Genomic DNA, 27,307 nt, shown 5'->3' on the forward strand with positions numbered 1-27,307 from the left:
TTTGATATACATTCAAATCGTTACCAATTCTACTAATTCAATAATCACAGTTGATTGAATTATTACATTAATTAATAAACCGAAATGTACAATATTATATTACTGAGAAATTATTTGTTTTTCATGATTTTGTGTTTTTTAATATTGATCGCAAAGCTCCATTTGGCCAGATGATGGCAGTATATACACAGAAATCACTTAACACTGCAAGCTTGTATAAACTGCTGTCGACATCAGCAACCTCAGATAAGATAAAACAATAAAGGTATAACTAAAGAAAAAGGGACACAGATCAGTGTTTCTGGGAAAGATCAGAGGGCAAAATTGTACCCCCACTGTACATTTTTTACCTTTTTGTGCCTTTTTTCATACACTGAGAGTGTATGTTGCTTATTTAAGTGGCATTTTAATAAACATTTATTAAGTGAAGTGTTTGACAATCACTAAATGATAACTAAACTTCTGCCTTGAAGACTCTGCTTGTATGATACTTTTAAAAAAAAATTATAAAGAAATTCTTCTTAGAAGAAGTGTAGCACAAAATAAAAACATTAAAAAGTGTTTTTAATGTTTAAAAAGTGTGGAATGCTATAGGTGTAGTCACAATAAATCAAACATAATGATTTACATCAATTAGCATCAAATATATGTCGCTTGTAGGTGTACTGTTAAAGGATTTTATAGGACATGATGTGACGTTGCCCCCTTGTGGTTAGGCTGGGGAAGTGGTAAACCTGGCACTGTAATAAAGTCATGCTTTGAGAGCACACGTTGGAAATATCTCCCCGTGTTTATTTGTTAAGTTAGAACCACTTAACTCTGCATGGTGTCAGAAAACAACTTCAGTTACTCAAGTCGGGTGAACATGAGATGTGGTTTTGCCGATTTAACTGGAGAGAACTGGTAAATTTTAGTCAGCAAGTCTGAAGTTTAGCTAGCTTGCAAAGCTAACGTGACTCGTAGTTAACATTTGCGGCAGACAAGAAGGAAAGAAAATGCAGCGATTCCAGATCCCCCTACCACCCAAGTTTGACTTCGCAAAGCCAGAAGAGTGGCCCAAGTGGATTAGAAGGTTTGAGAGATTCCGGATTGCATTGGGTCTAGAGCTACAGCCGGATGAAAACCAGGTGAACACTTTAATCTATACTATGGGGGACGAGGCGGAAGATATCGTGACTTCACTTCGTATGAAGGAGGAGGAGGCAAGCGTGTACAACACTGTCAAAGAGAAGCTAGAGGGACATTTCGTGGTGAGAAGAAATATTATTTTTGAGCGTGCCAAATTCAACGAGAGACAGCAGGAACAAGGAGAGACTCTGGACAGTTTTATCACTGCACTCCACTGCTTGTCAGAGCACTGCGGCCATGGACAGCTGCCAGACTTGTTGTAGGCTTGCGCGATATAAAGCTGTCGGAGCAACTGCAGCTGGACTCGGAGCTAACGCTGGAGAGAGCGAAAGTGTGAAAAAACAACAGGACCTGTTGAAGAGTAACTTTAAGGCAGAGGCCACAGACGTGGACAGCATTCAAACAAAACACAAGTTTGACAAAGGCAAAGGAAGACAGCAGAAAATTCAGGCAAGAACAAATGATAAAAGCCGTTATCAGACACAGCCAGGTAACCAGACACGATGCATGTGGTGTGGTAGAACGCCAGCACACAGCAAAAACCAGTGCCCAGCTAGAGAAGTAGCATGTAACCAGTGTCAGAGAAAGGGTCACTATGCAAAAGTGTGCAGGTCAGGGGCTCTCAACGAAGTTAACACAGCAGAGTCAGATGAGGAGGGAATAGCTTTCCTAGGCACAGTCAGTTCAGATGGTGAACCCTGGCTAATCAAGCTTAAAGTGAATGAGCACACAGCTGTATTCAAAATCGATACAGGAGCAGATGTGACAGTGCTATCTGAAGATGTATTTCAGAAAGGGCAGTTTCCAGAGCTAGAAAGAGCAAAGAAAGTGCTGCAGGGTCCAGGTCTGACGCCCGTCACGGTGAAAGGGAAGTTCACAGCTACCACAAGAACGGACAGTAAAAGCACCACACAGGAAGTTTATGTAGTCCCGGGTCTGAAGTTTAGCCTACTGGGACGTCCAGATATCCAGGCATTAGGGCTAGTGGCTAGAGTAGACACAGTGGCACTGGTTTCAGTCGAGAGAGTCAAGGAGCAGTTCCCCACACTGTTCAAAGGGCTAGGCAAGATGGTGGGTGAATACAAGATAGAGCTTAAAACAGATGCCAAACCATTCTCAATATCAACCCCAACGACGAATCCCACTGCCTCTCATGTCTGAAGTAAAAAAAGTCTCAAGCGCATGGAAGAGATGGGGGTGATTTCAAGGGTTGAACAACCCACAGACTGGTGCGCCGGAATGGTCACTGTACCAAAGCCAGGCAAAGATGAGGTGCACATCTGCGTGGATCTGACCAAATTGAACGAGTCAGTCAAGAGGGAGAGACACATGCTCCTGTCAGTTGACCACACAATAGGACAGAAAATTGATGCAAACTCAGGGTTTTGGCAAATTCCCCTTGCCAAAGGAGTCCGCTCTCCTCACAACATTCCTCACTCCCTTTGGGAGGTTTTGCTTTAACCGTCTCTGCTTCGGCATATCCTCTGCACTATCAGAAGAGAATGTCTCAGATACTGGAGGGACTTGACGGCGTCCTGTGCCAAATGGACGATGTGCTCGTGTACGGAGACACACAGGCCCAGCACAACACACGACTGCTTGCGGTGCTGGGGAGGCTGCAGGAGGCAGGCGTCACGCTGAGAGGTGAGAAATGTGAATTCTCAAAAGGCCATGTCAAATTTCTCGGACAGATCATAGATGCAGCCGGCGTGAGAGCAGATCCTAACAAAGTGACAGACATGGAGGAGCCTGAGGATGCGAGCGGAGTGAGACGATTCCTCGGAATGGTGAATCACCTGGGAAAGTACTTACCTCATCTGGCAGAAAAGACAAGCAAAATGTGTTTCAGTGGGGATATGATCAACAAAAAGCATTCAACAGCATCAAAGAGGAGCTAAGCACGCCACCAGGGCTGGCGCTCTACAACGCAAAAGCGGAGACGGCCGTCTCAGCTGATGCGTCATCATTTGGAATTGGAGCTGTGCTGCTCCAGAGACAGGAGGATGGCCATCTCAAGCCAGTCACGTATAGCTCCAGAGCACTCATGGACACCGAGAAAAGGTACGCACAGATTGAGAAAGACGCTTTGGCAATCACATGGGCATGCAAGCGCTTCTCAGACTTCCTGGTGGGCATCACGTTCCACGTTGAAATGGACCACATATTGCCACATATTCAGAGACTCAGAATGAGACTGATGGCTTTCAGCTTTTCCATCTCCCATGTGGCCGGCAAGAAAGTGGCCATGGCAGACGTGCTATCAAGGGCGCCGTTGTGAGATGGAGGGCAGCCAGAGCAAGAAGAGGAAGTCAACCTGTATGTAAACATGAACATGTCAACCCTCCCAGCTACAGAAAAGAGGCTACGAGAAATAAGGGAACACCAACTACGTGATGAAATACTGAGCCAAGTGAAAAGGTACTGTACTGAGGGCTGGCCAAACAGATCCACAATATACAGAGCTTACCTACCGTACGCACATGTCAAGGAAGAGCTATCAGTGGAGAACGGCTTATTACTGAAAGGATGTAGGTTAGTTATTCCCAAGCTGCTACAGACTGACATCCTTCAGAAACTGCACGCAGGACACCAAGGTATAGCAAAGTGTCGGGAAAGAGCCAAACAACCTGTCTGGTGGCCGGGACTGTGTACACAGCTTCAGAAAGTGGTTGATGGCTGCGACATGTGTGCAAAAGAAAGAATCAACCCCAAAGAGCCACTGCTGCCTACAGAATTCCCTGATAGACCACAGGCAAAGGTGGGTGCTGACTTGTTTCAGTGAAACGATAACCAGTATCTATTGGTGGTAGACTACTTTTCCCGTTTCATTGAGGTAGCTAAACTCACATCAACAACCTCATTAGCAATAGTGGAACATTGCAAGTCTATCTTCGCCAGGCATGGCATACCGTCCGAGGTCATGACAGATAATGGACGCCAGTTCTCGTCTGAATGCTTCACTCAGTTCGCAACACAATGGGGGTTCACACACACAACGTCCAGCCCCAGATACGCTCAGAGCAATGGTGAGGCAGAGCGAGCCGTGCGGACAGTTAAAGGCCTCCTCCAGAAGGAAAAAGACCCGTATCTGGCACTCATGGCTTACAGAGCCACACCACTCGCCAACGGGTACAGTCCAGCACACTAAATAGTGACTTTGTGACTAAATAGCAGGTAACCCTGGTGAGACTGAGTGATTTTCTACGGGGCAAAATAAACCCCCACACTCAGTAGAAGGATTGGGCAGTCTACCTCACCTTCTTAGTTCAGATGTTCATATGCTTAGTGTTCTTAAGATGTAGTTTGATTTATAGTTCTACAGGAATATTTGAGAAAAAGACAATGAGTTATGTATCAGTACAACTGATCTTAGAAAGAGGGATGTAGTGTTAAAGGATTTTATAGGATATGATGTGACGTTGCCCCCTTGTGGTTAGGCTGGGGAAGTGGTAAACCTGGGACTGTAATAAAGTCATGCTTTGAGAGCACACGTTGGAAATCACGTTGGAAAGTTAGAACCACTTAACTCTACAGTAGGGGAGAATAGGGTAATGTGAGACACCCCCTGTATCTAGTCCACAGAACACATTTGTGGTCATATGACCATTATGTTTTCAAGCCCCTCCAATTTCCCCTTGGCCATGAAGGAGAGGACCTCATGGTGTTGTGGTAAGCATGTTTTTCCCCAAAAATATTGTTTTTGTATGTAAAAGTAAATTTTCTTGCTATCAACTTAATCAACTGTTATGCCAAAGCAAATTGATTCAGGTAGAAAAACTTATATCATACATGTTGATAAACTACCAACATATAAAACCATGTGATGATGCTATCTGAAGAAGCCTGAATTGCTAAGAGAGATCGTTTTTTCTAAAAATGTGGCCGTGGGGTAAAGTGAGACAAATGCTGTGGGTTAAAGTGAGACATGAGGCACAAGACATCAAGCTTAGTCCTAAACATATTTTAATGTAATATTACATAACATATGTTTTATTTTGAATGTCATAAACATTGTAGAAAAGCCATCATGCCAAGGCAATACACCAGGAAGACAATGTTCCTGGCACATGTTCCTAAAAGTGATGTGGTGAAGAAGCTGCCTCAACCTAAAAGGCCTGGAGGAACCACACAGAGAGAGCAACTCCTCAACTTTCCCTGATGAATGTAGGAATGTAGAGTAGGTCTAGTTGTAGAGTCTGACAGTAGGCTGATGTTCTAATCATGGTGGGTCTAGTCCTGTGTTCTGAGTCCCAGGCTGTTCTAGCTGGTTCTGATTGTCCTTTGCTCTGACCCCCAGACACTAACTGGCTTTAAGGGTCCTGTGTTCTGACCCCTACAAGACAACTTTTTTAAAAACAATAATTTTTTTACTGACCTTCCTCCTGAAAACATACTGATAATTTGCATTGCTAGGAAACATCCTGAATTAATGGGAAATGTGTCAATTTTACTGATATATCATTTTAGCTCGCTTAGAGAGGAGCAAATGTAAAAAAATTCTCACTTTACCCCAATCTCCCCTACAAAAAAACAGGACCATATTACTCCAGTGCTACGCTCTCTGCACTGGTTACCTGTACGATACCGTGTTGATTTTAAAATTCTTCTTTTGGTTTTTAAATCTTTAAATGGTTTGGCCCCTACGTACCTTGCGGATTTACTGACAGAACATCGTCCAGTTGTCAAACTGTCTCTCCGGTTGTCAAATCAGAGATTGTTACGTATACCGAAATCAAAGCTGAAAAGTAGGGGTGACCGTGAATTTTCAGTGGCTGCTCCCAGATTGTGGAATGCGTTACCTTTAAGTATTAGATCTGCACCGTCCACATCTCTTTTTAAATCTAGGCTAAAAACATATATTTTTGAACAAGCAACTAGCCAATAATGTATTGTGTTGTATTATGTGATTATGTACATTGATGTAAAGCACACTGGTCAACTGGTGTTGTGTTTGTTTAGTTGTGCCATAGAAATAAAAGTGACATTGACAACACTCATGACTTTTGACCATTGAACTGCTTCTGTCATAGGATGTCATATAAAATGAAATATCACAATAAAATGAAAATAATAAAATGGTGTTGTCATAATAATGATGCCCGGCCCAAGGGAAATACTCATTATTGCTGATAAGTGATTGCTGGATTTATATGCTGATGATGTTAAATCGCTCCGATATTATTACTCATGATTGTGAGCTGATGGCTTGTGGTTATAGTTCACAGTTTGAACTCGTCACACAAAACAAAACTTCCAAAATATCCAAGCAGCATAAAATATATGAGTTGATTGCACAGTAAAGGATATTTTTTGTATTTATTGTCACAATGCTCAGTATTAGAGCAGATTTATGGTAAGTTTGATGCTGAACCTTTGGGTGGGGATACAAGTCTTGGGTTTAAATATTAACACAGTTATCTGTGCGTTACTCTCTCGGTTGAGGTGTTGTCTGGGACTGTCTCAATCAAATGGGGATAGCTTTATAAGTCACTGTCAGTCTGTACCTGGTTCACACTGTCAGGTTCAACAAGCTTGGATAGCAAACAGAACCATGCAGGGCTCAAGAATGTCTGTTTTGGTGGTCTTGGCTCTAGTGGCCCAGGACAGGTAAGGTTTTAGGCTGAATTAAGTTTTGTTTGAAAAGTTGAGATCATTCTAACCTAAATACACTGCTTTATTAAATAGGATAACTGACATTGGAACATGGGATGCCCTTTGAATAAATAAAGATTTGGATGCAGATTCAGTTTTTAAAGCTACACTGTGATATTTTCCCCCATCTAGTGGTGAAAAGGTATATGACCATCCAGTGAATTTTATTTTTGTTCCTCTCAATTCCGATTTCGTTTCAACTCCTACGGTGGCCGATTTAGTCCAAGATTAACATGGCTTCCAGTTCGACCTCGTCCACATTGGACACGGTGCCTGTGGGATATTCTGTGCGCAGTGGGATTGTTGGAACTCAACTGGCCTAATTATTCGGCTAGAAAGAACTGCAGCTAATCCAGAGTGAACTTTGATGATAGTAATGTTTATTCAGTCATCCAATTGCAAGGCATGAACAGGTTTGCGTGGATATGTACATAAATGTGGTTTCTGTGAGAGAACAAATAAGGATGGTAAATATACATACACAGTTAAGAACTGTATAACTATACTTATAAGTTACATTTGTATAATGTAACCGTAAACCAGAGCTTATTGTACCATATATAGGCGCTAAATGCATCTGCATTAAAAGGAGCGGAGCTGCCGCTGCTGCTGCTAACAAGCGGTGATTACAAAAGTGTGTGCGCCGCTTTAACGTTAGCACTGCAGTGCGCTCTGTATAACAATTGTTAATATGCCGATCAGACCTGATGCATATTTCCATCAACATACATTACAAGAAAATATTTTCTATAAACGAATAAACATTGTTGATAACAAAATAACTGAATGATTATTCAAATAGGTGAGCATTACGCTATTGTATGTTGACACAAAATTACTTCTGAGGTGACATCAACTGAATTACGCGATGACACACTCTGAAACACATCTACAATGACAATAACTATTATTACTTACGGAGTTATTAGCGCACAGAAATACCACACAAGGAAAAACAGACTTTTGAGGAATAAACAAGCCAGGAAAACTCCGTATAACTCTGTTACTGGAGCTGCTGAGATGAAAGCTCTCTGCGCATGCACCAGACAAGTCTGAACAAGTTGACGCGCACATGCGCGAGGCAGGGAATTTTGTACAGTGCCATCGAGTGTTAAAACGCCAAAGGCGAAGCTTGAATTTACGGGTATGTCCCTCTTTGGCTAATGTACTTTCAAGATGGAGGGGCAACATGGCGACCACCGTTAGATCCCATTACCTTATGTATTTTCAATGGCATATTATAAACTTACGAGAATACTTTATTACTTGAAAGAAGTAAATATACATTAATGAGCACATATATTTTTGAAAGAAGTAAGTGTTTTTAGCTAAGAATAGACTAAAAAAGTTACACAGTGTAGCTTTAAGCATTACATCTGATGCACACTGCATTTCCTAGTTTTAATCCGTTCCCTGCATTTCCGAGTTGGTAAAGTATTTTAATTAATTACAGATTGGCTGGTGGAGTTGAACATAAATCTTATGACTACTCAAAGTACCACACCATGGATGAGGTGAGATTATCCTGTACTTGCTGCTGTTGATCCACATTGATTGATTGATACATTATTGATCTGATAAATCTCTCCACACAGATTTCAGCCTGGATGAATCAGATCGAAAGGGAAAACCCAGACGTTGTGTCCAGCATGATGTATGGACAAACTTATGAGAAGAGGAACATTACATTACTGAAGGTGCGTAACTGAATAGTTCAATACTCTATTTGTTATCAACAAATACAAGACAAAAGCTGTGTCTGAAATCTCATACTTCCCCACTATATACAGTAGTAGGCGAAAAACAGTAGTATGTCCTAAAAGAGTAAAAAGAGTAGGCAAATGTGCCCAGATGACCGACCACTTCTGGCAAGATTCTGAAATGTGCATACGATGAACACTATAGGTCACATGATAATGACAGCATGGCGAATGTAGTATGTCCGGATTTCATTCATACTATATAAAACATACTTTTTCAGTGTCGCAAAGTAAGTACTAATTCAAATAAGTACCTACTCAAAAGAGTAGTGTGATTTCAGACACAGCCAAAGTGAACATCCCTAATTTCAAAAACCCTAATCATTGTATTAATTAAAGGGCCATTTCGCCAAAAAATGAAAATTCTGTCATTAATTCCTCACCCTCATGTCGTTCCAAAACCGTAAGACCTTCGTTCATCTTCTGAACTCAAGTTAAGATATTTTTGATGAAATCTGAGAGCTCTCTGAGCAATTTAATTAATATAAGGCAGAGAAAGTAAGGAGATTGTTCAAATATGTCCGTGTGACTCCATTGGTTCAACCTTAATGTTATGAAGCGACGAGAATACTTTTTGTGCGCAAAAAAACAAACAGTTCTGACATAGAAATCAGAAGCGCTGCACTGTTTTTACAACGTAAACTGCGTAGGAGACTGGCATTGAACCACTTGAGTCACATGGACTATTTTAACAATGTCTTTACTATCTTTCTGGTCCTTGAAAATGGTAATGGGGTGGGGGGGTCTATGGCGGGGTCAGAGAGTTTGCTGATTTCATCAAAAATATCTTAATTTGTGTAGGTCTTACGGGTTTGGAACGATATGAGGGTTGGTGTAGATGGTGGTCCAGTGGGTTAAACCACTTAACTGGTAAGCAAAAGGTTGCTGGTTCAATCCCAGCGGTCACCACCAGTGTGTCCTTGAGCAAGGCACTTTACTCCACGTTGCTCCAGGGGGATTGTCCCTGTAATTAGTGCACTGTAAGTCGCTTTGGATAAAAGCGTCTGCCAAATGCGTAAATGTAAATGTAAATGAGGGTGAGTTAATAATGAGAATTTTCATTGTTGGATGAACTATCCCTTTAAAGCTTAGATAAAACCACACAACTCCATTCAGATTACATTTGACCCCACCAAGATGCCACGATAATGGTTGCACTTTATTTTACAGTACTTACAGTGTACACACCCAAGGAAGTACTATAATATGAGGTAACTACATGGTTTAATGTTAGGTTTAGGAGTAGGTTCAGAGTTAGTTACCTATAGTTATTGCCCAGTTATTGTATGTACATGTGGAACAGGACTGAAAAAAAAAATGCTAATATTACAAGGTACTAAAAAAATGCCATGGCATTATCATAGTACTTGTTCATTTGTTCGCATCTGATATGCAGATCGGCTTCAACAGCACAACACCAAAGAAAGCCGTTTGGATGGACTGTGGGATTCATGCCAGAGAATGGATCACTCCAGCTTTCTGCCAGCATTTTGTTAAAGAGGTGAGACTTTACTACAGGGAACTTATTATGAAGAACACCTGAAGTGTTATTCCCAGAAATATCACATCCATTATGTCACATGCCAGGCCATAATGTACTGAATGTCTGTGAATGCAATGCCACTGTTGAGTTGACTCTGACAATTTATTCTTTAAAAAATGGATAGCAAATAGATGCAAAGCTCAGAAATATTGATACTAAAGTTCCTATTGGTGTTTGGATACCATAATAATGACACTAGAGAAAGAATTTGCAAAGTATACATCATACATAAAATATTCCATATGCTAAAATTACACAATCAGCTAATGCATGTGCACAATAAACAGAGAAAAGTGAATGACAGTATTTTGTTTAGGAAAAATTATCCAAAATAAGTCCACCTATAAAGCTTTATATTTATATTTAATCTGAAAAATAAAATTGTATTTAACTTTTTTTATGCTGAAAAAGATCCTGGGCTCCTACAAAACAGACTCGAAGGTGAACACGTTATTAAGAAATCTGGACTTTTATATCACCCCAGTGCTGAACATGGACGGGTATATTTATTCATGGAAAGACAACACAGTGAGTTTCATCCATTTGAGTACATCTATATGACATACATTTGATGAAGGTAAAATATCTGTGAATATCAAACATGATGTGTTTTAAAGACTCGACTATGGAGGAAGTCCAGATCACCAGGCACTGGAAACTGCACTTGCTTCGGCACTGATATCAACAGCAACTTTTACGCTAACTGGGGGAGTAAGTAACATTTTCCTTTTCAATATATATTTTGTATTTTTGAGATTTAGTCATTTTATAGGGTCTTTTTATTAATTTTTATTGAAGTTTTAGTTTTCTTAGAAAAATAACATGTAAATGAGAAAAGTTGAACTGAAGCTGAAGGCAGTCAACCAAGCCCACCAGAGGTCGTTCTGGGCGGGTCAGAGAAGCTGGAGGAGTTCCCTCTCCAACTTCTCTGACCGTCCAGAGTGCTCTCTTGTTGGCTTGGGTAACTGCCTTGAACACCCTGGTTCCCTCTCCTCCAGAGGGACTCATCTAGCTTCTCTGTCCCGCCCAGAGCGGGCTCTGGTGGTCTTGGATGACTGCCTTGAACACCCTGGTTCCCTCTCCTCCAGGGGGACTCATCCAGCTTCTCTGACCCGCCCAGAACGACCTCTGGTGGGCTCGAGTGACTGCCTTGAACACCCAGTTGCGTGGCTCTCTGGAGGCCCGGGGTGGGCTGGGACATTAATGCCCAGGCTTAAGAGTGGGACCCCCGGGTTCGGCTGGTGAACGGGTGTGGGTCCTCCGTAGGTCCCCAGAAGGATGTAGCCGGAGGTTTGGTTCTCTGAGGCGGGTAGAGAGCGGTGGTATGGTGGGGGTGTGTGGCCGGGGCTTGGTTTCGCAGATACACCCGGTCAAAGTCCCATCTTTGACCGGGCATAACTCTAAAGCCAAGCCGAGTTGAGGCTCCATACTCTGGGGTTACGGGGGTCCCACAGGTTTTTAAGGTGGCAGAGATAAACCTAATGTTGAAAGAGTAAACAAATACAAAGTTACAAGGATAACCCCTCATTCTCATTTGCTGCAAAGTAGCTCTGATTCATGATACTGCAGTTTTCAAGAGCAAAACAGGCAACCAATGCTGCTAACAATATATACAGTGTATACTTTTACACCTACACTGATGTACAGTACTGTCAAAAGCATCAGATCATGATCTAGTCCATCTGTCTTTGTTCATATAGTGGTCGGGATCTCCAGGAACTGCTGTTTAGTGAACTATAATGGCCCGACTGCTCTGTCTGAGTCTGAGGCCAAAGCCGTCACTGACTTTTTGGTAGCGCATCAAAACCAAATGCTCTGTTATCTCACCATCCACTCGTTTGGTCAGCTGATCCTCGTCCCCTACGGACACCCCAACATCTCAGCACCCAATTACGATGAACTGGTAAGAAGAAGTGTAAATTATTTTGGGATAAGTTAGAATTGGGAGCCTTCAAGCGTACCATACACTGTTTCGAATTAAATGTGCACTTCTGTCAATGTGTTTGCAGATGGAAGTAGGTCTCGCTGCGGCTAAAGCCATCAAAGCAGTTCATGGGAAGAGCTACAAAGTGGGCACTCCCCCTGATGTGCTGTGTGAGTATGTTTAAAATGATTTACAATCGTACAACATGAAGACAGTCATTCCAGCGGCCTAGAAGAAATATAAAGTTCAGTCATGAAACCGTCTCAGGTTACGTATGTAACCATGGTTCCCTGAGAGGGAACGAGACGCTGCGTCAAAACGCTTAGAGAACGCTTCTGCGTGATTGCGTCTTGAAGCACTTGTGGAATCAGTCCAATGGACAGACGGAACGTCATAGACGGGTGACGTCATAGACCGGAAACTATAAAGCACCCGTGAACACAGACAGAACTAGCTTCTGAAAAAGCCTGAAAGAAGTCGCTCACGGGCACACAGGGAATATGGCAGGGTGACGCAGCGTCTCGTTCCCTCTCAGGGAACCATGGTTACATACGTAACCTGAGACGTTCCCTTTCAAGGGAACTCGCGCTGCGTCAAAACGCTTAGAGAACGCAATACCAACGCCGCCATAAGAGCATGTGACCGTATGTGTGAAATCAAAAGTGCACACTACTACGATAGCACCTGCACCCCAGGAGTGGTCAAAGCAGATTAGTTTCCCTTGGTCTGACGCCGAGGAGGACAAAGGCCAGCAGTACTATAGGTATTACAATGCTAGTAGAATTTTTTCCCCAGCAACATAGCCTGGCCTAGGATGAAGAGAACTTTCCCTATGCCGGGCGCAAACCCTTGACTGCAGATCTATGCCTCAAAAAGCCACGAAGGAAACAAGTAACTAGCGGGTGTCTCCTCAAAGAAACCTCACCCAAAAGGAGCGTGGAAAGCAGCTAAGGCTGCCACATACACCTTCAATGTGGCTAGAATACAGTTTCCTAGTGGACTGAGCTCTGGAGTGATATATGGTCTCGGCAGCCTCGGCTGAGAGACCTGAACTTATGGGCTGGGCCCCCTCGGAGGCCAGGCCCAGTTTCACCCTCCTGGCAGGGGTGATGATCAAACCTCTCACTTAAGAGTTAAATTCCCTACTGAACGGAATCTCCAGCGGAGAGCCATCCAGAAGAGAAACTAGGTCTGGGCCCTACTCGGGCCCGCCAGTACGGAGCTATTAACAGCAGACGAGCCACGTCTCGGCGAATTCTCTCCAGAACTCCCAGAAGCAGAGCAATCGGGTAAAGGTGTACAGGGTGGCCTCGGCCATTCCCGTATCATGGTGTCCAGTCCCGGAGGAGCTGGATAACCACAAGAGCTCCGCCACCTCGGTGTGGAGTCTATATTTACCCGGGCCTCAGCCAGTGCCTCAGCAGGATCACTCATGATCGCTCCCCCAGCCCGCAAAGGAAGACTCTGTCGTTAGCGTAACGCGACGAACATGAGTCTCCAATACCGGCCTTTAGGACGTTAACCAAGGATCTTTCCACATAACTAGAGCACGAAGGCATCGCCGCGTGACTTCAATCATGCTGTGCAGGTATCCCCTCAGGGAAACCCCTTGGTTATGAGCCACCACTGTCATGGTCTCATGCTCAGCAGGCCAAAAAGGTATCCCCGTTGGACGCAACTGCCATGAAACCTAACAGATTCTGCCATGGTGCCAGTCCCTCAAGACTGACCTCTGACATACTGCGAACAGCAAGCGCAGTGCCCTGAAGCACGAAGGCGCAGGGAACAACTGGCCTGACTGCTCTAGGACCCTCCTCGGAGGGGGCGCACACCCCAGGGCCACTACGTTTCCGGGTGGAACCTGAGATAAGCTTGTTAGGGACCACTGCGCCCCGAAACACACGAGGTGGCGGGGTTAGCAGAATGGTCCCCCCCAGACATGATATTGATATCGTCGGAAATATTAGAGATACCAGTCTCTCGAGACTGGCCTCTGGTGTACCACAAGCAGCAAGCGCAGTGCCCTGAAGCACGAAGGCGCAGGGAACAACTGGCCTGACCGCTCTAGGACCCTCCTCGGAGGGGGCGCACATCCCAGGGCCACTACGTTTCCGGGTGGAACCTGAGATATGTGCTCGTTAGGGACCACTGCGCCCCGAAACACACGAGGTGGCAGGGTTGACAGAATGGTCCCCCTGAGGGCACCGAAGGGAGACGGGCACCGTATAATGAAGTAGAGACCGCCTTCCTATGGAGGGGATCCTCAGAGACATGATATTGAAATTGTCAGAAATATTATAGATACCAGTCTCTCAAGACTGGCCTCTGGTGTACCACAAGCAGCAAGCGCAGTGTCCTGAAGCACGAAGGCGCAGGGAACAACTGGCCTGACTGCTCTAAGACCCTCCTCGGAGGGGGCGCACATCCCAGGACCACTACGTTTCTGGGTGGAACCTGAGATGTGCTTCCTTCTTTTTCTTTCTTTTTTCAGACTGCATCTACACGCTGCCTCGGCAAAACATGAGATGCAGTGTTATATTGCTCTAGAGAGTGACCACTCATGATTTCTACCCCCAGCCCGCAAAGGAAACTCTGTCGTTAGCGTAACGCGACGAACATGAGTCCCCAATACCAGCCTTTAGGGCATAAACCAAGGATCTTTCCACACAACTAAAGCACGAAAGCATCGCCGCGTGACTTCCATCATGCGGAGCAGGTATCCCCTCAGGGAAACCCCTTGGTTATGAGCCACCACTGTCACGGTCTCATGCTCAGCAGGCCAAAAAGGTATCCCCGTCGGACGCAGCTGCCATGAAACCTAACAGATTCTGCCATGGTGCCAGTCCCTCAAGACTGACCTCTGACATACCGCGAACAGCAAACACAGTGCCCTGAAGCACGAAGGCGCAGGAAACAACTGGCCTGACTGCTCTAGGACCCTCCTCGGAGGGGGCGCACACCCCAGGGCCACTACGTTTTCCGGGTGGAACCTGAGATATGAGCTCGTCAGAAATATTAGAGATACCAGTCTCTCGAGACTGGCCCGTGGCCACAAGCAGCAAGCGCAGTGCCCTGAAGCACGAAGGCGCAGGGAACAACTGGCCTGACTGCTCTAGGACCCTCCTCAGAGGGGGCGCACATCCCAGGACCACTACGTTTTCCGGGTGGAACCTGAGACATGTGCTCGTTAGGGACCACTGCTCCCTGAAACACACGAGGTGGCAGGGTTGGCAGAATGGTCCCCCTGAGGGCACCGAAGGGAGACGGGCACCGTATAATGAGGTGGACACCGCCTTCCTACGGAAGAGACCCTCAGAGACATGATATTTATATCGTCAGAAATATTAGAGATACCAGTCTCTCAAGACTGGCCTCTGGTGTACCACAAGCACGCGCAGTGCCCTGAAGCACGAAGGCGCAGGGAACAACTGGCCTGACTGCTCTAGGACCCTCCTCGGAGGGTGCGCACATCCCAGGACCACTACGTTTCCGGGTGGACCCTGAGATATGCGTTCGCCAGAGACCACTGCGCCCCGAAACACATGAAATGGCGAGGTTGGCAGAATGGTCCCCTTGAGGGCCCCGAAGGGAGATGGGCAGCGTATAATGTGGTGAACACCGCCTTCCTACGGAGGGTTTCCCTCAGAAACCTGACATTGATGGCATCAGGAGTTTTACTTTGACAAAGCCCTCTTTATGACAATAACGGTCTTTCAATACCGCCTTGCCTGAAGAGAACTTCACTCTGCTTCCACATTTTGGAATTAGAAAGGGCATGAAGCACTCAGCGCATGCTCTTACCATAACCATGGATTTTTAGAAATATGTATATATATGTTCCATATATAAAGAATTCTCAAGCCACAAAGAAATATGATTTAATTTGTCAAAATGAAATGCATTCAAAACCACTCAGATGTTCACTCTTTTGGCTGAATATTATTGGCATAAAAAATGCAAAGAGGAGTCAAACATAGGAACAGAGAAAAAGGCTTCTCTTTTTCTTTTTCTCTTCCTTCTTTCCCCCATTTATAAATGCATTGTGGCAACATGATCTACGTGTTGCCTCGGCAAACACGAGATCCATTGATTTCTCTTACATTTCAGAATGTAATCTACGTGTTGCCTCGGCAAACACGAGCTCTGTCCATTATATATGTTTTTTTTTTTTTTTTTTTTTTTAGCAGACCCTGATCTATGCGTTGCCTCGGCAAAACGCAAGATCAAACGCTACTATATTGCAGACTGTAATCTACGTGTTGCCTCGGAAACACGAGCTCTGCAAATCCGTTACATTCTTAGCAGTCTACACGCTGCCTCGGCAAATATGAGATCCGAGTCGTTATTTTCTCTTTTTCACTACGTGCTTTTCTTACACATTTGAGAAATTTATCAATGAATGTCCGCCCACTCCTTTTTTATGAAAGCTGACGCACATACATATGCTTATGCACTGTCTCTGTGCTTCACCCAGGGCGGAAGGAACCGCAAGCGTGCTTCCAACCCTGAGATGAAACACTGGATCCGGCAGGTGAAGGCAGAGAAAGGGCGATGCCCGTCTCTAACCCCTCTGCCGGACCTATTTGCGATCCCCACGACTGAAGCCGCCGCTCTGCCTCGGCAGAAGGGACCTGAGCCGCGGGGAACGCGAGCCGAAGCGCCCTCGAGCGCCCGGCGGCTTAACGAACAGTCAACACACATAGAATATGCATCCCCACCCGTAATGAAATGAGGGCAGGGATGAACACATCCAGTGAATTGCTGTCACGTTTGTTTTACTTTTATGTTTTTCTTTTACAAGAACAAAGGTGGAAAACTCCTGCCTAACTTTTTTTTTTTTTTTTTAAAGACAGACAAAAAACACCAGTTTTTACAGACAAGATTCACACAGAGCGCTTCTTGAAGGCGAAGAAGCTAGTTCTGTCTGTGTTCACGGGTGCTTTATAGTTTCCGGTCTATGACGTCACCCGTCTATGACGTTCCGTCTGTCCATTGGACTGATTCCACAAGTGCTTCAAGACGCAATCACGCAGAAGCGTTCTCTAAGCGTTTTGACGCAGCGCGAGTTCCCTTGAAAGGGAATCTAATCTTCGAATGGTTCTTTCAGTTCTACGGCACCAACCAATCAGAGGTACTTCCCCATTTACGTGGCTTTATTTATACCGTATCGTAGCCGCTATCAGCATGCCGCACAATATGAGAACTCACACCTCCTCCCCCGCGCCACCTGTAGAGATCTGCTAAGGGGTGTTTAATCATTCTGCAGCAGCCTTTCCTTGTTGTTATCTTGACTAAGCTGAACATTATGTATTTGCTCAGCAGCGTAGCAGATCTCGTCCGCCAAAATCAAGCCTATGTACATTCCATGCTCTATGCCAGGGGTGTCCAAACTTTTTTTAAAGGGGGCCGGATTCGATATTGTGGACATACCCGGGGGGCGGTCCCTTTTCTAGCCTATTTTTTATTTATATATATATATATATATATATATATATATATATATATATATATATATATATATATATATATATATATATATATACATATGACCTGTTTTGTTTCTTTGAAACATGACAGATTTGACAAAAGCTTGAGCTGACAGTAGAGTAGCTTGAGATAGGACACAGGAAATGTATAGATATTTAACAATATCTTTAAAACTTTCATCAACCAAAAAGTTTTAATGGGTGAAATTGTAATATTATTACAGAGTTAGAACTCTATTCTTATTTAAATTTAATAAGTGCTCTATTTAGATCACCCCAGGTAAAACCACACTACAAAACATGCTTTTGTGACTTGGTATTTCTGTCTTTTTTCCAGTCCAAATATCTAAAAATTCTTAAATCAAGATGCTTTTACTAAGGAAAATTACATATTTTTTCGTGATTCCTGGGGGAAAAAATCTAAATGAATTGAGTTTTTGCTTGAAACAAACTAAATTATCTGCCAATGGATTAGAAAAATAATCTTCCAAAATCTTCCTTAAAGATTCCAAACAGAAACATTATTTTTCTTACCCCATTGGCAGATATATTTGCTTGTTTTAAACAAAAACTCACTTCAATTTTATTTTATTTTCCAGAAAACAAGAAAAAATATCTAATGTCATTTAACTTATCTCGTAACATCTTGATTTAAGAATTTTTTTATATATTTAGACTAGAAACAAGACAAAAATACTAAATTACAGCATTTTTTTGCAGTGCACACATGGCAAAAAAAAAAATATATATATCTAGAATGGTATTTGGTCTACATATAAATTCAAATGCACAAAACTGCACGTTTATGACAAAAAATTGTCTGCAATTTGGCCTTTATTACTCATTTAATACATGTCTCCATTACAAATTAAATAAAATGAGATATTAACCTACATTTCTGAGAAATTACCATGGTTACAGGTAGTGTTACCACAGTAAATCTATGATACATTCGAAATGCGAATTGTTGTTTGAAAAGTATTTTGAATCGGCTCAGCTGATTTGCACGTTAGTGTTGTTGATTAAGTCAGCCCTGTTTAAATGGAAATTAAATCAAATCACAGAGAGATTCGCAGCTCGTACCGGAGACCTCTGTGCCGAACTCGAACAATTCTCACGGGCTGTTTAATGGTCATGTGATCGAGACACTCAGCAGGTAAACACATTTGTTCAGAGTCAGAGCTTGCGTGTTACGCTTTGGGCGCTGTTTCCCTGGCGTAAAATCTAGTACTGCCACCTTGCGGTGACATCGTGAAACTGCATGATTTGTAAATGATCCGTGGCGGGCCACATATAATACATTTTAGAAATGTGTTGCAGGTCTGAATGACAGGAAAGGATGCATATTTACAAATGACATGAAGTTGACCAGACAAAACATGAAATATTTTGAGTTCATATTGTCTGCAATGAAATACAAGTCAAAGTAAATTTAGAAATCACTTCTTTTTTTTATTATTTGCGTTTTCCATACTGTCCCAACTTTTTCTGATTTGGGGTTGTAATTCCAAATTATATTTCAAGCAATTCAAAACCATCATGGCGAACAGTGCGCATCTGAAGTGTCTCAGCTGAAGGAAATAATCCATTATTTATCTGCTTTTATATATATTGGGCTATTAACGATAACATTAAAAATGAAAATATATATCGGCTGATACTGATATGGTGGCCGATATATCGTGCATCGCTTGCGCCAATATCAAGTAGAGATTTAAAATATATTGTTATAGGCCGATATTTGATATATTTTTTCATTTAAAAGAATCACTCTATTTAGGATATTTAATTGTGCATGATCATTTAGTCTATTTTTACATTTAGATTGCATCATCAAACACTCACTTAAATTTTCTTATTGCCAATATGTAAACATCTTATAATGAAACATAAAAAAACGAGACTTTCTTAGTCGTCTATTACCCCTTTTCCACCAAGGCAGTTTGAGTGCTGGTTCGGAGCCAGAGTCTAGTTTCAAATCGGTTCTTTGTCTTTCGACACCCAAAGCACCAGCTCTGAACCAGGAAAAGTGGTTCTTAAAGGAACACGCCACTATTTTTGAAAATAGGTTCATTTTCCAACTCCCCTAGAGTTAAACAGTTGAGTTTTAACGTTTTCGAACCCAATCAGCTTATCTCTGTGTCTGGCGGGAGCACTTTTAGCATAGCTTAGCATAGATCATTGAATCTGATTAGACCGTTAGCATCTCGCTCAAAAAAATTACCAAAGAGTTTCAATATTTTTCCTATTTAAAACTTGACTCTTCTGTATTTACATCGTGTACTAAGACCGATGGAAAATTAAACGTTTTTTAACCGATCATGTGACGTTTACACACGCTCCCGAGAGCATCTCTTCATGTTCCATGACACAAAACGAATGCTTATACAATGTTCAGGATGATGCCGAAAGAGCCCTGCTGTACTTAAAGATCCAGATCTATATAGTCCCTACTCTCAAATATACTTTATAATCAAACTATCATAACTGTGTACTTTTAATTGCCTCATCTGTCGACATGATGCTGGTGAAATGCAGAGCAATGGCAGAATATCCATTCTTATACTGTTATGACACCTACATTATGATACTGTGGTGTTTAAATTCACTTGCATTTAAAACATTTAACTTTAGTTTTTAGTGTTATATATTAAGATTTTTTTAGACAACATTGCATTGAATTTAAATATCAAACACTTATTGGTATCACAACATTATACAATTCTGAAAGAAATGATCTGTATTGGCCTGTTGCATAGCCCAGTGAAACATAAACAATTGCAAAGCAATTGTATTTGCAAGCAAATCACTTGTGACAATGCTTCAATTTTCTCCACAGATGCAAATTCTGGCTCTTCGCGTGATTTTGCCAGACTCATAGGGATCCCATACTCCTTCACCTTTGAGTTAAGAGACGAAGGGCAGCATGGCTTCATTCTACCCGAGGATCAAATCCAGCCCGCATGTCAAGAAGCTTACCAGGGTGCAATGTCCATCATAAACTACGTCCATGATAAAAATGTCAAAAGTGCTGCGATTACTGTCACAGCCACATTGTGGACAACACTGATGGCCTTATTGTCGTTTAGTACACTAGTGCTTGAGATCAATTTCTAAATGGATTTTGTGTTATTTTTTGTTGCATCTTGCAATTTTATTTCTCAAAGCTGTGCGTGACGGGTTTCCTTTTATGCTTAAACAAGAACTGTGCAACGAAAAACAACTTGGTTTGATATTTCACTGTCAGGCAAAACAATTCAGATATTTTTAAATGTGACATTCAAACACTTTTATATATTGAATGAATACAATAATTAATAAACAGAAATGTACAATATTATATTACTGAGAAATTATTAGTTTTTCGTGATTTTGTGTTTTTTAATATTGAGCGCAAAGCTCCATTTGGCCAGATGATGGCAGTATATACACAGAAATCACTTAACACTGCAAGCTTGTATAAACTGCTGTCGACATCAGCAACCTCAGATAAGATAAAACAATAAAGGTATAACTAAAGAAAAAGGGACACAGATCAGTGCTTCTGGGAAAGATCAGATCAGACATTCCTTCCACAACTGCACAGAAGTTAAACATCAGAGAAATGAGGGATAAGATCTCCCTCGTGTCAAGCCTGTGACCGTGCACACTGAGGCCAGTTTATACACACACTGAACCTCTATTTATCACTGACTGACTGGATGATAAAGAGAACAGAGGTATGCCCTGTTTGTGATATTAACAATTCCCAGAGAGATCAACATGGAAGATACAAAGTATACCTCTCTTCAGTTCAACAAATGGATTTCACCAAAGGTCAGGGGGTCAACATCATTTTTTTTCTTTTCTTTTTTTCTCATTGTTCGCCCAGTGAATTCAAGCAAAAAGCCAATCAGGACATCAGCAATGACTGGAATGGAATATTAGTGTACAGTGTACTGCAAGCTGTGCCTGTGTGAAACAGAATGCGGTTTGTAGTATTGTATTTTTTAGTATGAAATTTTTCAATTTTGTGTGTTGTCCAGTTATCAATTAGCACAAAAAAGTTGTAATTAAATTTTGCACACACACACAAAAAAAAAAAGACCCACTTAAAATGTGAATGAACTGCATACATATTTTCTACAAGTTGTATGATAGTATTCCACTCCAAACATAGAATGTATGCATTGACGTCACTTTCCCGCCGGAACACGCTCCCATTGCCGGACTGAGTGGCAAAAGCGCTGCTGCTTGGCTGGAGTTAATATGGGAAACTGTGAAAACGCGAGTAAAATAAGTGATTATCAGTTTAAACTAAAGTTTGGACTCCATAAAGTGTTCCTTACAACTTACCAAAGATCCAGTGATCCATGGATATTGACATGCAGCCAGCAGTGGGCATGTGAGCATCAGAACTGGACCACGGAGCAATGGAAGAAGGTGGCCTAGTCTGATGACTCACGTTTTCTTTTACATCACGTGTGGAACACATGGCACCAGGATGCATTATGGGAAGAAGGCAAGCCGGCGCAGGCAGTGATGCTTTGGCCAATGTTCTGCTGGGAAACCTTGGGTCCTGCCATCCATTTGGATGTTACTTTGACACGTACCAACTACCTACGCATTGTTGCAGACCATGTACACCCTTTCATGGAAACGGTATTCCCTGGTGGCTGTGGCTCTTTCAGCAGATAATGTGCCCTGCCACGAAGCAAAAATGGTTCAGGAATGGTTTAAGGAGCACAACAACTAGTTTGAGGTGTTGACTTGGCCTCCAAATTCTCCAGATCTCAATCCAATCGAGCATCTGTGGGATGTGCTGAACAAACAAGTCCGATCCATGGAGGCCCCACCTCGAAACGTACAGGACTTAAAGGATCTGCTGCTAACATCTTGGTGCCAGATACCACAGCACACCTTCAGGGGTCTAGTGGAGTCCATGCCTCTACGGGTCAGGGCTGTTTTGACAGCAAAAGGGGGACCAACACAATATTAGGACACAATATCTGGTCATAATATTATGCCAGATCGGTGTATGTCATCCTTTCGTTCAGCCCTAAAAGTTTTTGTCAATGTATATTTAAAAACTTCAAATTAGGCAGAATATGAGATGGTAAATATCTGACTGATGTCAATACAATATGTAACAATACAATATACGATTTCACCCCAAAATTCAACATATTGACACACAATGATAACTTAAACCCACATTTCGCTGCCTGGAGTCACATTGTTTCTGCGAATTGCAGCCATCCACTCCCTTCTCTTTTCTGCAGCCTTCGGCAGTCTGTAAAAATATACCTCGGATTTTCTTCTCAGATTTCTGCCATTCACACTGAAAACCAATGCTGCCACTCAATGGGCGAAACCGCAGTCACTCCGACCGGCAGTGACGCCACGCGCATACCGTCTATAGGCTGGCAATAGCAAGTTAGCTTTGACAGGATAAGATCCCACCCTCCCTTCAGAGCTATGCCTCCTTCAAAACACATTAACATACACAGCAGATTCTGCACAGTGTCACGAGAGATGGCGTTAATTTACCTCATGTCTTAAACCACATAACATTACAACAATGAACGTGAACAACTTAAAGCGCACTAACCTGACCTACATGACTGCTGCAGACTCATTTCAGCGTTGATAGTGTTGACACTTACTGTTACAACATGGCGTGAAAGCAGCATAAGCTCGTTGTTTTGATGCAGGAGGAACAGGAGGCTGCTGTTTAGCCTTACTGCTGCAGAGCCTTACGGTGTCATGACAAATCATGTCCTCCCTCGAAATCGGGTCTCACCAAACTGTCAGTTAAGGATTATCCTAAGTATATACAAATGATATTAATTAATTAACACTTGATTAACTGATAGTTAAATTAATTAATAATAATAGTCTATTAAGTGAATAATTGAACATCATTCATTTGTTTTATTTATAACTGAACTATTTGGAAATTTAACACTTGATTTAACACAATTACATTAAAGATGATTGAGAATATATATGTAGGGTAAGTGCAAATGTGTGTATAAACTAAGCTATCAAGCTAATCGCTTATCTGTGTGCTATGCTAGTAGACTGTAAAAATTGAAAATGAAAATCCAATTGAAAATGTTCTAGTGACTGATCACATCTACATTTTTTAGTTGGCCAAATTGAATTTCTGTGAATTAAATTGCATAAATTCACAGAAATTCAATTTGGCCAACTGAAAAATTTAGATGTGAAATTTTCATTTGGAGACCTGATTTTTTGTGTACATAAGCTAACTAATACAGACATAAATGGTCATTATAACGTAGTTGAAACAGCATTTATCATTACATGATTTAGTAGGAATTGTAATTATGCACTAAAGAGAGTACCTATTAAGAGCAATTTGAAGCAGTGGGATTGCTTGGGGTCCTAAAGACACAAATTCGGGGGTGGGGGCCCAATTTGTCACTACACCGGAGCACGCTGATGACGTGTGATGTCTGCGCGAGCAGGGTGCGCTGAGGTATGGAAACACATGTGTTGACATTGTATCATAGTATTCGGACCGAATGCAATGACTGGAGGAAGATTTTTTGACCCTGAGTCTTCCATGGAAGATATATGTACGTTTTAATATTTAGATCACTTCTATTATTGATTGCTTAATAATATAGAGTTAATAAATAATAATAAAAGAGAGTTTCAACCAGTACACTCTAAAAAATGCTGGGTTAAAAACAACCCAAGTTGGGTTGAAAATGGACTAACCCAGCAATTGGGTTAAAACAACCCATTCACTGGGTTAAAACAACCCAATTGCTGGGTTAGTCCATTTTCAACCCAACTTGGATTGTTTTTAACACATCATTTTTAGAGTGTAGCTATGACAAAAAGTTTTTTTTATTTGATAAAACAAATTGCCTACCATTAAGTAAATTGGGTACTAATGCCAAATAAAATATATATTTTACATTATGTTTTAACGGTATAAAATAATAATCACAATTAAATAAAAAATAAATTAAAATGAATAAAGATTAAACAACACTTATAATGTCTATAATGCAAAAATATGAAAATATTGAAGACTCACTCACTCTCTCTCTGTCTCTCTCTCTCTCTCTATATATATATATATATATATATATATATATATATATATATATATATATATATATATATATATATATATATATATACATATATATATATATATATATATATATATATATATATATATATATATATATATATATATATAAATATATACACACTCACCTAAAGGATTATTAGGAACACCATACTAATACTGTGTTTGACCCCCTTTCGCCTTCAGAACTGCCTTAATTCTACGTGGCATTGATTCAACAAGGTTCTGAAAGCATTCTTTAGAAATGTTGGCCCATATTGATAGGATAGCATCTTGCAGTTGATGGAGATTTGTGGGATGCACATCCAGGGCACGAAGCTCCCGTTCAACCACATCCCAAAGATGCTCTATTGGGTTGAGATCTGGTGACTGTGGGGGCCATTTTAGTACAGTGAACTCATTGCCATGTTCAAGAAACCAATTTGAAATGATTCGAGCTTTGTGACATGGTGCATTATCCTGCTGGAAGTAGCCATCAGAGGATGGGTACATGGTGGTCATAAAGTGATGGACATGGTCAGAAACAATGCTCAGGTAGGCCGTGGCATTTAAACGATGCCCAGTTGGCACTAAGGGGCCTAAAGTGTGCCAAGAAAACATCCCCCACACCATTACACCACCACCACCAGCCTGCACAGTGGTAACAAGGCATGATGGATCCATGTTCTCATTCTGTTTACGCCAAATTCTGACTCTACCATCTGAATGTCTCAACAGAAATCGAGACTCATCAGACCAGGCAACATTTTTCCAGTCTTCAACTGTCCAATTTTGGTGAGCTCATGCAAATTGCAGCCTCTTTTTCCTATTTGTAGTGGAGATGAGTGGTACCCGGTGGGGTCTTCTGCTGTTGTAGCCCATCCGCCTCAAGGTTGTGCGTGTTGTGGCTTCACAAATGCTTTGCTGCATACCTCGGTTGTAACGAGTGGTTATTTCAGTCAAAGTTGTTCTTCTATCAGCTTGAATCAGTCGGCCCATTGTCCTCTGACCTCTAGCATCAACAAGGCATTTTCGCCCACAGGACTGCCGCATACTGGATGTTTTTCCCTTTTCACACCATTCTTTGTAAACCCTAGAAATGGTTGTGCGTGAAAATCCCAGTAACTGAGCAGATTGTGAAATACTCAGACCGGCCCGTCTGGCACCAACAACCATGCCACGCTCAAAATTGCTTAAATCGCCTTTCTTTCCCATTCTGACTTTCAGTTTGGAGTTCAGGAGATTGCCTTGACCAGGACCACACCCCTAAATGCATTGAAGCAACTGCCATGTGATTGGTTGATTAGATAATTGCATTAATGAGAAATTCAACAGGTGTTTCTAATAATCCTTTAGGCGAGTGTGTGTATATATGTATATGTGTATATATATATATATATTAGACTGCGAAAACTGTAAGAACTTTAAGAGATGGCGACTCTCTGAGAAAACTAAGGAAATCAACATCTGAACTCACTCTTGTGCATTTAGCGTCCCCATCCGAGACGACATCATACTGAGTTAATCACCCAAGGATTGCCTTCATTTACATTTAATTCCCCTCACCCTCATCTCTCCTCTCCAAATGTTGAAATGCACCCAAGATCTACATTGGTTCATGTGAACAAGTACTATACAGTTTTATACATGTTTGGTATCCTTTGAAATGTCTCAGTGCGACTGGTACAAAGGTCTCATTCCCACAGAAGTAAAACAAAAGGTAACAAAGGTTTTAAGAGTTTCGAGATATTTTGCTTATTGTGTATGGGCGTGTCTTCTGCCAATTGGTCTTTACCTTCTCTCGTCAATACAGGTCTACAGGTCTTGATTAATGCTAATTCCCATTTTGAACTCATGTTTACATTTGAAAGAGTTTTCTGGTATTTAAGGGATGTTGCAGAAAGGTCAGGGGGCAATTCTGTAGTCAGATCAGCCCGTAATGCTGTGTCTTAAGACACTCAGTGTTAATTGTCAGGTATGCGTCTTTTATTCTTACCTTCAGAGTATTTGATGTTATGTATTATCTTTGAATCGATTATGTAATTGGCATGATACATTTACCTGACTAATAATAAATTGTTAAATTTATTCAGACTTTAGTGCATTAAGATGTATCCTTTGTTACCGCAAATCTGCGACCAGGGTTAAGTAGATCTCGGATTGTATGGAGCATGGGGCACATCTGGCGAGATTCTAGATTTCTGACTAACTGCTCGACTTTAATTAAGTTGTTATGCAGTCGCATTATAGGGGGCCAGATAAAATACTATTGAGACAATACGCCATTATTTTATGTTGGCCATAACCTATGGTAACCTACTGTTTCACCTTTAACTAAGTTGTTTATATAGGCGACTGTAGAGAGCTACATGATCGGACTGGCGAGTTTGTGATCGTAGGCCTGCATAACGGCCAGTGCAAGGACCCTGTGCGACTCTAAGAACCGAATGATGTGCCACTGTAGTAAAGAGGTAAATAGAATGATCAAATGTGTAATGTAGACTAACCATTTTCTGTACACTTTTTGCCATTCACTGCACGCCCACGCCCACTCCTCTGTTGTTGAGAGCCAGACAAGCATGTTTGTGTGATCATTCACTGGGTGAAAACCCACTGGACAGTCCACACTTTGATTGATGTCTTTTGCACCAATAGTATTTGAGAAAAATGGGGAAAAATACCTCTTCCGCTGGTGTACGGAAGATGATGAGCGTTAACGGTGTT

At 41.9% G+C, this 27,307-nt stretch overlaps 1 protein-coding gene across 1 annotated transcript; it reads left to right on the forward strand.

Moving 5' to 3' along the window:
- Positions 1 to 739: 739 nt before the first annotated feature.
- On the forward strand, positions 740 to 20,610 carry LOC307123426 (carboxypeptidase O-like; the record flags this gene model as incomplete). Its single annotated transcript, XM_079811958.1, has 9 exons — positions 740 to 3,886; positions 8,376 to 8,477; positions 9,937 to 10,041; positions 10,495 to 10,611; positions 10,701 to 10,794; positions 11,172 to 11,192; positions 11,784 to 11,986; positions 12,093 to 12,177; positions 20,333 to 20,610. Exons 1-9 carry the CDS (start codon positions 3,455 to 3,457, stop codon positions 20,608 to 20,610), a joined length of 1,437 nt encoding a protein of 478 aa, XP_079668084.1. The 5' UTR covers positions 740 to 3,454.
- Between the last annotated feature and the right edge of the window lie 6,697 nt (positions 20,611 to 27,307).

The sequence above is a fragment of the Gobio gobio genome, assembly GCF_949357685.1.
Source record: "Gobio gobio genome assembly, chromosome: 3".
Lineage (NCBI taxonomy): Eukaryota > Metazoa > Chordata > Actinopteri > Cypriniformes > Gobionidae > Gobio > Gobio gobio.